The sequence below is a fragment of the Euprymna scolopes genome, chromosome 19 (genome assembly GCF_053919585.1).
Source record: "Euprymna scolopes isolate OS-2025 chromosome 19, ASM5391958v1, whole genome shotgun sequence".
Taxonomy (NCBI): Eukaryota; Metazoa; Mollusca; class Cephalopoda; order Sepiida; family Sepiolidae; genus Euprymna; species Euprymna scolopes.
The window spans coordinates 32,373,661-32,390,686 of record NC_136500.1 but is presented as its reverse complement, the minus strand read 5'-3'; the positions used below and the strand labels follow the sequence as shown (position 1 = coordinate 32,390,686).

General features: G+C 32.5%; 1 protein-coding gene across 1 annotated transcript in view; it reads left to right on the top strand.

Annotated features, from left to right (window-relative positions):
* LOC145303506 (uncharacterized) overlaps positions 1-17,026 on the top strand; it is a 131,250-nt gene that overhangs the window by 76,839 nt on the left and 37,385 nt on the right. Inside the window, exon 2 of the mRNA XM_080144938.1 lies at positions 2,669-3,046. Within this exon, the coding sequence (XP_080001064.1) occupies positions 2,669-3,046 (378 nt within the window). The remainder of the gene's footprint in view (positions 1-2,668; positions 3,047-17,026) is intronic.

Below are 17,026 nucleotides of genomic sequence, written 5' to 3'. Positions count from 1 at the left end.
ATTTGGCTAACAATATTGTATGGTAATGTTTTGAAATGAGTTTATGAAAGTTTTACGATTACTAACTACCATCACATTTGATTAAAGGAAGACGCATGTAGACGCAGTGTGAAAATGAAAAGAAGTGAAACCTGGTCGGTGAGGGTTGAGTATATGCATTTCATGGAACAAAATCATATGAGAATTATACGACGGGTGTGTAATGTGAGTCTTTAAGACCGGCTTAGTTCTGATGACCTCTGAGGAAGATTAAGTTTGGACAGTAAAGAGAGTTGTGTGCAGAACAGACAACTTCGACGGTAAAGTTGCAAGAATGGGTGAGAGATTTTGGGTTCGTAGATGTAGAACAGTTGAAATAGCAAGGTCAGATAACTAGGGTAGTTCAAAGAAAATGCGGGAAAAAGTGATAAGCCTATACGTGTGAGAAATAGGGGTAAATAAGAACCTGACCTGAGATCGGTTAGTTTTAGTCAGTTTCTAAAAATCATTCAACACAAACGGACATTAAACCGAGTAACACTGACTTATGATAATTCAAATCGAGTTAACCATATCAATTGAATTATTCCGTTTTACTTTTAACCATTTATATATTACTAGCAGACAGCACATGATGTAAAAAGAAATAATATCAATGATGAATAAATAATTACCTAAAAAAAACAAACACTACAGTTTAACGAGAAATAATAAACGATTTCCTCCGATGCAATAATAGGTGGATTCAGTATAAATTATTTACAATTCAATTTATTTTCTATTTATTCATTTAAATAGGACTTGTCCTGCCTTGATAGAGTTCAAAATAGACTTCGTAGCCTCGTAGGAGATGTCCTTTTCTCTTCCCTGCAACCTCTATCTCACAGATGTTGCGTGTTTGTCACTGCTTTATCGTTATTTTCATGGCAAGTGCTCGACTGAGCTTCAATCTATGGTTCCCCCTCGCCAAATTTTTACAAGAAACATTCATCTAGCTGAAAAGACTATCAACAATTCCCCCCACTCTTTATCTGTACCTAAACCTAAACGTAGATTCCATGAACAAAGCTTCTTTCTTAGAACTGCACGCCTGTGGAATTGTCTTCCGTTTTTCCTGCTTTCCAGCTGACTACAATCTGGTTGTCTTCAAGTCCAACGTAAACAAGTTCTTGATGAGCCGTTCCACTTAAAATGTCTTCTGATAAGTCCCGATAATCGAAATAATTCGATGAAAGAAGGAGCAGGCGATTTTGACCAAAGTTAACACCTTATACAGCCTAAAATCACAAATGTATTTGAGAAGTTTTATTACCACACAAGGCGAAAGTCTCAACATATAAAATCTACAGTAGGTTCTTTGATATGACAGGGGCGCTTTCGAAATGAATGTTTCTCTTTAGAGTACAATCGAAGTATGATAATTGACTTTTCCATTTTAAACTTTAATTCAAGTCGTTATAAATAAATAAAAAATAATTTTATAAAATTAGCAGTAGGTTCTCAATGTAGACTACAGTATATCGTGAACTAAGTCGCTGCGAGACGCATGTGAGCTTTCTCCTGGTGAACCGCGATGGATCCCCAACTAATGCAGGCAATCATTCGATTTGGTTGAAAACGGACAATTTCAACGATTTGGATGACAATAAAAATATGGAGTGCTAGGCATTCGTCGATCATCATTCAATCCTGGGCAACGTCGGGTTACCCTGCTAGTATGTATATATATATTCAAGGTTGTGTGAGGTACAAGAAGCATAAAACAAAGTTTTTGTTTTTATTTTTTGTATCTTATTTTGATATATCAAGCCGTCACAAAATGTGACGAAATGAATCCAAATAAAAGACTTTGTTTTACAAAGATGTCACCACGTATCAAGGCTCGAGATCACTCGAGGATAAAGGTTAATGCGTGTACAGTAGTCAATGGAACACTATCGTAGTGATCGTTAGAAGTGTAAATTTGGTAAATTGGATTACTTAAGGAGACAGCTCATCAAGAACTTGTTTACATTGGACTTGAAGACAACCATATTGTAAACTGGAAAGCAGGGAAGAGGAACAGAGTTCCACAGGTGTGTAGTACTAAGAAATAAGCGCAGACAAAGATATTGACAGTCGTTTCAGCTAGACGTGTATTTTTCATGAAAGTTTGGCGAGGGGGGCATAGATTGGAGCTCAGACGAGCACCTGCCATGAAAATAAGAATAAAGCATAGACTGGTTCGCACGTCTCTTCTGTGGAAAAGAGGTTGCAGGAAGAGAAAAGCGCACCCCCACTAGGCTACGATGTCTATTTTGAACTCTGCCAAGGCAGCATAAGTCTTTCTAGCAGCTCCTGCCCAGATGTGGCAACAGTGCGGCATCCTTCGACTTACTTGGCTCTTATTTAAGTAGAGAATTACATCAGGAGTGAGATTTCTACTGGAGCGGTAGAAGGATCTATTTTCCCAGCGATATTGGCAACTGATTTGATGTAAGTGTTCTATTTCAGATCACGAATATAGGTCAAAATTGGAATAAGGATACTAGAATAGTATTTTCGTGTCATTATTAATTTTTATTTTCGTAAGTGGACCGTTCTGTTTTGGAAATTGATTTTACAGGTCCTGGATGAGTTTTATATTTACATCAGCAAACTATGAAATAATCATACATTATTCTTTCCGTTTCTTTTTCTTTTTCCTTAGGTAATTTACCTTTGGATGTGAGCACAAAAGAAAACATCGCTTGTTATGGAAACTACCACAACTTTGTAAAGCTTGAATGCATGAATCCACAGGTGATCGTCAACGTGACCAAGGTGTTACTTGGTGCGAAACCAGCCGGGAAGAACTGCCCAATGACTACAAACACAGACAACTACAAAGAAGAATGCTGTCGTCCGGAAATCGACGATTGTATGATTCCTGCAAGTAGCCAAGTGGCCATTCGATGTATCGGTCAAAATGTCTGCGAAATTCAAACAATCTGGGCATTGCTAACAGATGTTTGTCAACCAAAGATTTACCCAAGGTTCACCAACTTCATGAGCGTGCGCTATCAATGTGGCACTCCTAAAGAAAAGTGTAAGTTCAAATTGTATTCATTTAATAACACGTGCGTGTGTGTGTGCGGATAAAAGTCAAAAACTACACAAGATACGTTTACACTGAATTTGTTGGTGTAAGATCTGTGATCATGGCCTTCTTATAGCAAAAACATAGATTCTTTTGAAATCACCAAGAAAATAATTAATGTATGGGAAGAGAATAAAAGAAGTAGTTACTTTATTCTTATTTCACCAATGGCGTTAGCTTTCTTTTTCTTTTTCTTTTTTTTTCACTTTATTATATTGAACCTGTTGTCAGAGAATAGTGAGGGCATTTGGATGGAGGAAGTAGATAAAGAAAATTAGGTTCAGTGCTGGAAGGTTGCTTTCTTAGAGTATCATACCGTCAATATTTGCAACATAAACACGAAACTTTCAGGTCATGAATGCATAAGTTCAGTCATCACAATAATGCAATTTAACATAACCCTCTGATCACTTCAGCCGAAATAAAAAATAGAAGGCAATAACTCTGATAGGTCCCTTATATCACCCCGCTTACTTTCTGTTCATTTTCCAAATCCCTTTTAAAAGAAATTCTAAGTGGGTCAAACAAACAAAAGATGAATTTATTATAACCGAAAGGTAAGTTAGTATTATCTATCTATATTATTTTATATATACAATTTCAGGTTTATATTTTAGCACTATAGAGATTTTTTGATATACTTGCTTTTATTAATATCAGTTATCCATAAGCAATATATATATATATATATATATATATATATATATATATATATATATATATATATATATCCGCGCACGGATAGACTACGCCTCGCTCCCATTCTCTTTTCGACTAGCCGTCTGACCTAATTAAAGTAACTAAGGCTACCTTTCATTGGGTTTAGAGGCTACTGATTAAACCATTTCCCCATTTCTTCCAACACACGACTCCAAACGCGCACTATAGAAATTATAAATTTTAAAAAGTCTTCCCATTGTTTTCTTTTTGTTTTTTATTAAAAGACTGGCCTCGATAAAAGCCGGAGGTCTTTGTAGACCGATGAAATCGTTTTAGATTGAAACTAGATTGATTGCTTCGTCTAATGATAATTTTATTTACTTAAATTGAAAATAACATCCTGCTCTTTTTTATTGAGAACTATCGACAACCTCGTTAAATTCAATTGTTTTTGTCCTAGATATTTAAAATCTGGAATATATATATATATATATATATATATATATATATATATATATATATATATATATATTAGCAACAGTACTCGTCATTGACTGGTTTCCAAAACAGCCTACAGAAAATGGACTCTGATTTATGAAAGTATGATAGGTTATGAAAAGGAAGGGTTGTAAAGGGATAGGTTCGAATTTAGGGGTATCAAAACCAAAGCAAAATATGATGAAATTAAAAATAAAATAAATAACCCCTAATTCATTATACCATACCTGTTCACACTGAAACATCACAATATTTTGTGGATCTATATTAAAAAAAACCTTGTTAAACTTTGTGACATATTTCCATTCTATGCGGTCAGGCGCGAACGAATACACCATAATTTTATTATACCATATTTGTTCAAACTGAAACATAATTATCAAAGAAAAATGAATAATGAAAATAAAAATTTCATAACTTACAATATTAATCCATCAAAAATTCAAGGAGTTTTCATTTTAAAAATCATTAGCAAATGTATTTGCAACAATATACTCTTATTATCAGAGCACAACCATTAGTAAGAAATGCATAACGTATCAAAATATATTTGAAAATATATGAAAAATACTTTATTTTTTATGAAAAGGTATTTTCAATTGAATAAAACATTGAAAGTAAAAGTTCAAATAATCAATTAATTAATGATATTGTACTTCGTAAGAAGTACTTAATCCTTGCAATTTTAATAATGTTTCTCTCTTTGTTTCATTTTACTTCAGTCAAAATCAAGGGGCCCCTTCCTATGGGGCTAACATGTGATCTCTATATGAAATACATAATTATTCGAATATTCAATTAAATTTCATTTACATTTCAAATGTTGAGTTGGTAAAGAAGTTAAGAATATTGAGTTACTTCCCCCTAAAAATGTTTAAAATGTAAAGTATATCTTTTTTGTGGTATCCTGATTCCGGAACTAGAATTCACCTAGTCTGGTGGAGTATCCAGTTTAATGCTGTTACTATAAGCAAAATCATTTGAAGAAGGTGTATAATTCCTTGTATGAGCCATTGTGTGTTAGCCATTCAGAGGAAATCTTATTTGGGCCACGATAACTATGTGATTTTGAATATGTTGTCAGGGTTGTAGGTAAAAGTATTCTCATGTCAGGTTTTCCTGACAAATCCTTATATAGAGAAACCTTTGGCACTAAAGAACATAGCCACAAACAAAGCGAAGTTAAGTAACAGTTTGTTTACAAACAATTCAATCTTCATTCACCTTGAAAATTCTAAATAATTAAAAATGACTTATGAAGGCCACACACATATACATATACATATATATATATATATATATATATATATATATATATATATATTGTATATATTATAAATATATTAAATAGATTACACACACACACACATATGTTCTATATATTATAATATACTAGCAGTACCCGCTCACCGCCGTGGTTCGGTGGAAGCGTCCCCCCCCTCAAAAAAATTGTTGTTGCTGCTGCTGCCCAACCCCAACCTCATGTCTTTCGGAATAGACACCGAAACTCCTCGTTGTAAGAACGGCTTTCAGAATGTCAAGAACGGGTGGAGAGGGGTGGTGTAGTAAGGATATTGAGCAACCCCCAGCCGTAAAAGATAAAACATAAAAAATAGCAGCGAGGAAAAAAAGAATTTAAAAAATTAAACGCAGTAGACACCACAGATAGAGAGAGAGGTAAAAGATGTTTTTTATCACTGTAGCCGTTGAAGCTGTTATAATGTCAACTGGTTACTTATCAGCCTCCGCGACTAAAAGTAGTTCGTCTCAAATTTTTATTAAGAAACAGAAATTTATTCAAGAACGAAAACATGGAATCCTATCCTCAGGAAATGAAACGAAACTTCCTCCTTGTAGTTATTTGTAATTATTTTTTTTATTAATTACTGCAATTACTTATCATAATAACTCCCCTCCCCAAAAATAAAACGCAAAGTAAACAAATGTAAATAACCCCAAATTATAATCCAAAGGAAAACGCCAAAATAAAAAAAAATGAATATTTTTCGTTTCATCTCGATAATATAAAAGAAAAATAAATAAAACTGTTTGGATTCGATGATAAGAAAAACAGAGAAATGGAGAAAAAAACACGGAATTTGTATTTAGCGCAAAGCGAAAATAAGGAAACCAATTATAAATTATGACCCCCTTTTAGTTGGTGTAAAATATTTTACTTATCACTAAAACAAACGAAAAGTAAACAAATGTAAATAAACCCAAATAATAAACAAAAGGAAAACACTCAAACAAGAAATGAAGGTTTTTGTTTGTAAATAATACCCCCCCAAAAAAAAAAACGTAAAAATAAAAGGAAATGTGGATTATAATTTTTCGGTCGTTAAGTATTTTTTAATGCTTTTTAGATTGTATTTATGTAGCAGTAAACGAGGAAAACAAGTTTAAGTGTGGCGAACTAATCGTTAAATAACGGGATTAGTTTAATTCCGGAATAGGAGAATGTCAAGTGAGAATGTGCTATCTGTTCTTGTAAATATACGGTATTTTGGTCCAGAGAAGAAAAACTACGACGTTTTTGTTATATACAGGGAGGATATATGCATTGCATGTATATATTATAAATATATTATATATATAATAAATATATTATATATATTATATATATAATAAATATATTATATATATTATAAATATATTATAAATATATTATATAGATTATATATAATATAATGCCAATCAGAAAGAAAGGAACATGTCTGGGAGACGTTATAATTTTGTGTTTAGAGGAATGGAAGGTGAATGCTATGTCTATGAGTTCAAGTATCAGTTACAAAGGGTGTGGTTTACATATAAGTATCCTGTGAGTAAAAGTACGCGATGTAGGAGGGGAATGGTGGGAGAACTTGGTGGTTAGGGGGGAAATTGGGTACTATTTCCTCTGTAGATGATTGAGATCATTATGATGTCGCTCCTAAGAATAAATGCAAAGTTTTAATGTGTCTGAAATGTCATTTTATAGTTATATAACATATTGGCTAATAGTGTAGGCATAATGAATTTGTATGTGCTATCTGTTCTTGTAAATCTACGGTATTTTTGGTGCAGAGGTGAAAAACTACGACGTTTTTGTTATATACAGGGAGGATATATGTATTGCATGTATCTATTATAAATATATTATATATATAATAAATATATGATATATACTATAAATATATTATAGATATATCATATAGATTATATATAATATAATATATATTATGTATACATATATATATATAATATATAAGTTCTATATAGTATATTATATATACGAATATATATTCAAAGAGATTTTGAGATAATTCTATATTAAAGATGTCACAAGTACATATAAATATTAGTATCAATATTTATAAGAAATCCCAACCAAATGAAAAAGCTCAATATACGAGATAGAGTAATAGTGTAAATAAAATAATAAAGAAATAATAAATATGTTGTGATTTCAAAAATAAAAAATATATCTATATAACTTGGGTGCATCAGCTTGAATCGAAACCGAAACCAAAACTTATGAAAAAAAACTTATATATATATATATATATATATATATATATGAGTTCCTTCAGCTATAATCGAAACCAAAACGTATAAAGAATTATTGGTAAATTATTTATTACAAGAAATGAAAGTCCATAACAATTAAACGACACTCACTCGTATGTAAGCGTAGCATGCAAATGAGACAGGTGAATGAAAACGGACGTGAAGCGAACAGAGAAACGAGTTGGAAGAAGTCGTGTGTAAGTGAACTTGAAAGAGTGACAAGTTTTGAAGTTGGAAGTTTTGACAGTAGTGTGTCGAATTTACTCGAGATATTGTTATTTTAATCATACTTTGAGCTTCAGACTTCTGCCCATCAGCGACAATAATCTTATCGACCTATCAAACAGAAAGGATTCGATGGTTGAGAAGACATTTTCAGATATTCTATAGCTAGAAATCTTGTGAAAATAAAACCTATCAAATACTTTTGATATGCAAAGAGTCGATGAGTTCACTGATTCTACGCGAAATTACAATAAGTACTTCAGCTGTAGATTTTGCAGGACGGAAACCATATTGCTTGTGATTGAGGAAGTTGTTTTTTGCTGAGGTGGTAGATAATTTTTCTATTTAACATGGATTCAAACAACATACTCATGACACACAGAAGACTAATTGGTCTGTACTGAAATGCAGAAGACCGATTTCCAGTATTTTTAAATATTAGGCATCGATTGAACAGCTTTGCACGAACGAATGTTAGTTACGGTTGAAGCTTTTTGAGTACTATGACTTGATTATTATCGAGACCAGTTGCTTTGCTGGCATCAAGGTTCCTGATCTGTGTGACAACAGGTATGTGAATGTTGCTCAGATTATAATCGGTTTTGGAAGAAAATATTGGAGGCAGGTGACCTTGATCGCATAGGGTTGAGTTTGATACAAAGTTATTGGCAAAGAGTTTGGCTTTGTCATATGCTGGCGAAATCACAGCGTCCGCTGATGATGGTTGGGATAAAGGACGCGCAGCTGTCCAGGACCTTGTTTGTTACTTGTCAAAACTCATGGAAGCCAAGCCTCTGTTCTATTTTGAATTTGATAGACTGGCTTATTTTCTATAATCCTTTTCTAGTAATTGCTGGCAGTTCTAAAAGTGACTTTATTTTCAAAACATCTATTACGTTTAAAGCAATTGAAACAGTGGTTTCTATGTGCAATAGCGGCAACATGTTCATGAGTGCACCATGGATGGCTGTTCGGTTTCTGTTGGAATTTATTGAAAGATATGTGGCTGTCTATGCGGATAGTTAAACAATCAGTTAAGTCGAATGCGCTAACTGACGTATTCTTTTAAAACATAGAGCGTATGGGCAGTTCCGTTATGAACGTTCGCAAACTGTTCCACTCAGCCATCGAGTATTGATACACTGTTTGATATTTGGGGTTTTGTTATACTTTGTTCTTATGTTTATTGAAACAACAATGATCAGAAGATCCTAGCGCAGACTGAACTGAGGTTGAGCATTGTTCAGAGTATATTGTTTTCTAAGATCTAGTAGACTTGAAAATTGTGCGCCAGCAACGGATATACGAGTGGGTTCGTAAATAATATAAGCAAAGGAGAAATCATGATAAAAACCTTCGTCATCTGTTTTGTTTGGCATTTGAACGAGAAATATAAATATTTTATACGTGCATTTTTTTTTTGTTTATTTTGATATTTTGATATATTATTTAATTATCAATTAATTATTTGTTGTACGTGTTTATTTATTCATTAGTTTGTTTTTGTTCTAAAACTCACCCGTTTTAAATCTTTCTCAGCTGGACTAACACGAGAACATATTTAGCGTAAATTTCTAGACCCCATGAGAGGGGGACTTATCTCCAAACTTCCCTTTCAAAATAGTAGTTATTAACTAATACTTAGTTTGTTTTTGTTGTTTGGTTAAAGAGAATGGAAAGGGCATTGTGGATGCATTTTCGACAGCCCAGAGACTCTCACTTCCCCTGTTTTGTCCCTCAATCCTAAGTTTAAATGAATGGGCGATGTTTCTGACAAAGGGGGAAGAAACAGCTGTAAACTTGCCTGACAGTGTTATGTGAGCAGCAGCTAAATTTTCTTTCCATTCTGTTCTATTCCTTGTTGCCGTGTCACTAATCAGGGTATTGGAGGTAAACGTTTTACTGAGTTGACGTTATTCGCTTGTCAGGGACCTGAACCCTGGATTAATCGCCAAAGGGGCCGTTCTATCAGCAGGTGCATAATATTCCGACTGCTGTATTGCCATTTGGTTATTGGAGTCTGGACTGTGCTGTAGTTTATATATATATATGTGTGTGTGTGTGTGTGTGTGTGTGTGTGTGTGTGTGTGTGTGTGTGTGTGTGTGGGTGTGTGTGTGTGTGTGTGTGTTAGTAATATGTATTAATATTGTCCGCAAGGATAAAGTACTTGGTAAAATTCTGAATCATCTGTGTGGGTGATCCGAAAATGCAACTGCGGATTACTTGAGACTTCCATCTAACTAAACGAGAGTATACTACCCCATGGATTAAATAACTTCCGAAATACCGTGCAGAATTCAAGATATACCTAAAGAAGATCGGAGGTTACATCGATCGAAAAGTTGTACAATAACACTCAAAGTGAGAACAGTAGTCCGAAGAATCCAATTTATATATTAGCAATGAGATCTGATTAAATTAGGATTAACTAAGGTTTCACACTTCCATATTTTTATTGTCATCCAAATCAGTCAAATCGTCCAGTTTTCAATCAAATCGATTGATTACCTGCTATAGTTGGGAACCCACCACGATGCACCGGGAGGAAACTTCACATGTCTCCCCACACTGATTTAGTCTAAATACATTCTAGGTTACATTGCACTGTAGAGAACCTACTATTACTTTTATAAAATTATTTTATATAATGACTTGAACTAAGTCTTGCAACAGTCAAGTATCACGGTTCAATTGGGCCTTAAACATAAACATTTATTTTGAACGCATCCCTGTTCTAACAAACAACTTACTGTGGATTTTATATGACGAGTCTTTCTAATGGTGCGGTCATAAAATTCCTCAAATGCACTCGTGATGTTAGACCGTATAAAAGTGTTAACTTTTGTTACAATAGGACTGTTCCTTCCTTAATCAATTTTTTTCGATTGTCGATTTTTTTATACTTATCCGAGGTATTCCGATACAAAACCTAAGAAAACTTCCAGATGCCTAATTTTTTTATAAAAATCTAAAGAAAAAAATATTTATATATAAATATTTTTCAATTGAAACGATTAATTAAGATCAATGAAAACACTTTAACACTTTCAGAGCATATATATCAGTAGTTTACATTTCAAAGCAAAAATATGTATATAGGTTTATATTTTTTTTTCATAATATTTTACTTTGTCTTACACGTGTTTCGTGGAATGGCATACAAACCTCAAAAAAATAATCAGAGACAGTTAATATTTTCCTCCGAAAAAGCAAGCGGAAATATTTCTTAAACAAGGCAGTAATATATAACAGATAACGGAACCAACTGCGGAATTTCCAAAGGTATGGCTAGTATCATTGTGTTCTAAATTCTTATTCGAGTATATTTATTCCTATTTTCTGTAAAACTACGATCATTATCCAGCCATCCACCAGTTGTGCTAGTGTCACGATGGTTGATTGTTTTTAATATTTACATTTATTGGCGGCTATTGTATCGCGCATGTCTACATATAGAACATTGTCTTATCACGTCTCGCGTATTTGTATATGTTTTACACCTTTACGTGACTTGTTCGCATTTATTTTTTTTTTTACTATTCATAAATTATTTATTGATATTCAAAAGTAGAATAGTGTAAAGTATTTGAAAGAAACTTTTTAAAAAATCATATTTAAAAAAAATGTAACTACTAAATAAGATTCATCACAATGCATTTCTTTTTATTCTATTCAATTCTTTGTTAGTAGTCCACTCTCGTGAAAGGATCTGTTGAATAGAAAATGATTTCTGACCTCCAAATTTTGCGCGACTCCTCGTTCATTAAAGGATTGAAATTTTTTGAAATTATTTATCCAGATATATATAAAAGAAATTTTTGACTTGTTAAAAGTGAATAAAACCATATTTCTACGTTACCAATTTAATTGAAATTTTCAGAAAATCTATTTTTAAAGTCAAAGAATGTTTGCATGTTATTAAAATAATTTAACATTGCGAATTATAAAAATATTAAATTATAAATGAAAATATTTTTGGTAACTGCGAGATTGTCCCGATTTCATTTCCGGTAGAAATTAGCCTTTCACTTATTGAGATAAGTATTATTTGTATTAATTTTTATGATACTCATGCAGAGAGTGATCCGTGCTGAAATAATGTTATTATTTATAAAGTCATTCTTAACATGGGGAGGGGAGGATGTTTTGTACCTATTCTGTACTTTAACCTTACAATTGAATAAAAAAACATATCGGAAAACTTTAATTAAACGTGGAAATATGATTTTAAAAAATAGCGCTGATCGCTCTCTGCATTAGCACCATTTTTATTTATTGCGGACTATTATTCTCATCTTTATTAGTTGTTGTTTCACGACTTTTCGGCCAACTATTCCTCTGGCCTTCATGAAAAGAAGTAAGTACGTGAGAAATTATTTTTTCGTTTTATAAATGTTCAGTAACTTTTTCCTTTTATTATTCTTAAAGAGTAAAACTTTTCTTATTCATGAAAAGAGTTAAGCCTACGTAAATAAATAAATGTTTGTACACGTGACAAATTATCAATAAATGGTTTAGTTACTTTTTTAAAAAATTATTTATGAAAAGAGTTAACATGCTTAATTTCTATACTTATAGGTTTTTGGAATTTTTTTTCACTGGATTATTATTGATTGGACACTAATTAAACAGATTATTAAAAAAAATTAAAAAGAAATCATTATTTCGACATTTGAAAGTGGTGCTCACTTTTTAGTTACAACGTTCTGATAAATCAGTCACCCATTTTGTAAGCAATAAAAACGCGGTATATCAAAACCATAGAAAGTAAAAATAATATGAGCCTCTATTGCATTTGTAAGTCAGAAATATATTTGTTTCTCAAAGAAAAAAGAAATAGATTGAACATGACTTTTTTTATTGTTTTTATGAAAATAAAGTTTCGAATTTTTTTAATTTTTTTTTTTTTTTTACTTATTTAGTTAAAAGTCAGTTTGTGGGTGTTTTTTTTAATTGTTTTTATGAAAGGTGAGTTTTTTGTTTTGTTTTTTTTTCAAAACTTTTTTTTTAATTTTTTTTAAAGTATTATAAATTTCACTAACATGCTGGAGAAATGTTTAATAATTTAGTATTTTTTAGATTAGGTCCACCTCCACAATTTTCCTTTCGATGACGACATTTATAGGTTTCCGAGTATGCTGAACACGCAAATCGCATTGAAATTTTGCGGAAATAAAGAGTTGTATTATGCATTGTATTCTTCGGCGGCCATCTTTTTACGTGCACACGCGCCATAAACAAATACACACACGTAAAAAAGATAGCCGCCAAAGATTACAATGCATAATACAACTATTTATATCTTGATAACTACTTATTTCTGCAAAATTTCAATGCGACTTTCGTATTCAGCATAGTCGAAAACCATTTCAAGTCGTCATTTAAAAGAAAATTGAGGCGGTGGACCTAATCTAAAAATTTACCAATAATTTTTCATCCCGTACGCCTCCCGATACATTGCTTCGTCAACATGCGACCATTTTATATCTCCCGAAGACACTTCCGTATTAAGAAAAAAAAAATGAGTGACCAATTTACCAGAACGTGGTAACTAAAAAGTGAGTACCCCTTTCAAATGTTGAAATATTTTTTTTTCAATTTTTTTTTCATAATCTGGTTAGTGTTCAATCAATAATAATCCAGTGAAAAAATGTCAAAAATCCTATCAGTATAGAAACTCCACCATGTAGGTAAATAAATAAAAAATGTTACGTGCGCATGCGTTAGCCTTGACTAGGGGGTACTAAGGGAACGACAATTAAATAATTCTGCGGGTCACCATGGAACTCAACGCCAAAGGAGTACCAAAATAGTTTTCATGATCTGAAGAAATTTTTTTTTCGAAAAGTGGGTGATCACTTTTCCATGTAAATTTAACTTAAAATGAGCACCCACTTTCTGGCCACCTGAGGAAGGGGCATTTATTTTCGTGTTTATTGGCCTAAAGGTTTTTTGACAAGGTAGTTTGGTACGCGAATGCATATTTAACAGTTTTCGTTTATGCTCACGCATAGCATAAACAAAGGCTACGTCTGTGAAATGGAAAATAGTCCCAGAGTTCAGGGGTTAATACCATGCAAAAGAAATCAAACAAAAAACTTTTTAGCCAAGAAACACACAGAAAAAAGAAAAAAAAATAGCATCCATTTATTTTCTATCGAATTCAATTGCTATTTTTATTGAAAACTATTTTCCCCCGGATTTTTTATATAATTTTCCATTAAGGGCCGTGCGTCTCACGTTCGTAAATAACAAAAAAAAATTTGTAGATTTTGGTGTGCTAAAAACGAATCTGCAAACCGTTTCCGTCGCAAAAAAAATAGTTTTTATGATATGAAGAAATCACTTTTCCATGTAAATTTAACTCAAAATGAGCACCCACTTTCTAGCCGCCTGAGAGAGGGGGGGATTTATTCCCATGTTTATTGGCTTAACAGCTTTCGTTTATGCTCACGCATAGCGTAAACAAAGGCTACGGCTGTGAAATGGAAAATAGTCCCAGAGTTCAGGGGTTATTACCATGCAAAAGAAATCAAACAAAAAACTTTTTAGCCAAGAAACACAGAAAAATGCCCCTCTCTCAGGTGGCCAGAAAGTGGGTGCTCATTCTAAGTTTAATTTACATTGAAAAGTGATCACCCACTTTTCGAAAAAGTAATTTCATGAATATCATGAAAACTTTCTTTTTGCTACGTAAACGGTTTGCAGATTCGTTTTTAGCACGCCGAAATCTACAATAAAATATTTCGTTGAACGTGAAACGGGCCTTAAAGTAAAATAATACCGGATTTTTTGGAGCAGATTTGCCGTTTAGTTGTACAAATATCCTCAAACCAGGTAATCACTAAAAGGGACTTTTAAAAGTCGTCACCTGTATCGAGCAAAAGTTTAAAACCACCGATTATATGCCAGCCTACGTCATGGTAACATATATTGAGTGAGTTCCTAACAGTATTTTGCATAGTTTTTTAGTTTAAACTCATTTTCCCAAAATTTCCCCAAACTTAACGTGTTCGATACAGTCTGCCGCCATTTGTATTTTTCAGATATACCGATAAACATTGAATGTTTTTGAACCGATTATACATTACATAAAAACACTAAAATCTTATCCAGTTAGGTAGAACATTTACTTTTCTTGCCTTTGATAACATTTATTTGTTATATATTTATTTTTTTACAACTTCTTTGTATCTGTGTTTAGTAATATGAACCCTTTTCATTTAATGTAACGTTTAGTCGACTCGAAAAACAGTGTTTATCGGGGTATTTGAAAGCTACAAATGGTGGTGGACACTGTTGATTACTTTAAGTTAGAGAAAGTGAGTTAAAACTAAAAAAAAAAACTATACAAAATACTGTCAGAAACCCACCGATTATGCCAGCCTATGTCATGGTAACATATATTCGGTGAGTTTCAGACGCTGTTTTGTATAGTTTTTAGTTTTCAACTTACTTTCCCAAGCTTAACGTATTCAACAGAGTCCGCGACCATTTCTGTTTTTTGAGCCAATTAAACATTTTACATTACATAAAAACACTAAACAACTATCCAATTAGGTAGAAACGTAACTTACCTTACCTTTGCTTTCATTTTTTTGTTTTTGGACAACTTTTCCGAATCTGTGTATAGTAACCCCCTCCCCCCACCATCAACCAAATATTAATTACTAACTCACATTTTTGTAAAACAACAACAAAAAAAAAACATTTAGCGTTTCAACATTTTTGCTACGTTCGGCTTCATCCACTGATTGTTGGTCAAGTCCAAACCATGAATGATTGACAGAAACCCCCGAGGATCCAGATCAAATTCTGCAAGAGTACCATTTTTTTCATTTTCGCCTTCTTTTTTACTTTTTGCAGTGGATTGCTGTACTAATATAAGAAACATGCATTTTCTCTTTTTATTAAATTTTTCCATGACACCAAATTGAGCCATTGCAATGCGTGGTAGGGTACAGCTAGTATTTAATAAATTTGGAAATAAAAGAATGGAAATAACATTTTCTTAACAAAATTTGTATTAGTTTTACAAGCATTTTGTCTTATTAATAATTTAATGACCAAACGATACCGGAATAACTGATTTTAGCCTTTAAAATCCTGTGTAAAATAAATAATGATAATTTGGTAATAAAAACAGCATGTTTTTTTTTGTTTATTTTTTTTTAAGCAAAAGACATTTTGACAGTAAAAAGTCTCTCGAGTAAATCCGTGTGACTAAGAATTTAAAAAAAAAATGTGCAAACAAATTAAAATTAAAAGCTAAGATGGCTTTATTGTATCCCGGGCAACGCTGAGTAGGTACAGCTAATGGATTTTTATGCTAAAAGGTTTCTCCGATTGGATGAAATTCCACGTCAATATATCCAAAAGTAATAATTAAATATTACAATTTTTATTCTATCATTGGAATCCTTTGAGATTTATTTATTTATTTATTTATTTTGAGAGTAATTTATATATTTGATTTATTTGCGGACTGTTATCCTCATCTTCATAGCTGTGGTTTCACGGCGTTTCGGTCAACTATTGCTGGCAGTAATTAGTGAGGATACAGTTTAGAGACTCCAAATTTCTATCCCGTCGTGGTTAACCACCTGACAAAGGCCAGAGGAATAGTTCGCCGAAACGTCGTGAAACAACAAATATAAAAATGAGGATAAAAGTCCGTAAATAAATAAATATACATAATTACTCATCTCAAAGGATTCCAATAATAAAATAATATCCTATTCTGTACGGACCTGACGATGGAAGACCAGATAAGAACGAAAAGCTTGGATTTATAAAATCACAAACTCAAACTTTGATTGCTCTTCGGTTTTGAGTCTCTGCGGTTCCAGGTGACGTCGTGAAACAATAACTATGAATATGAGGGTAGCAGTCTGCAAAAAAATAAATAAATATTACAATTTTTAGCCTTTACTAAACTGCTTTTCAATCAAATAGCATGTTCAACTTTAATTCTCTCGTACATATGAAGATACGAC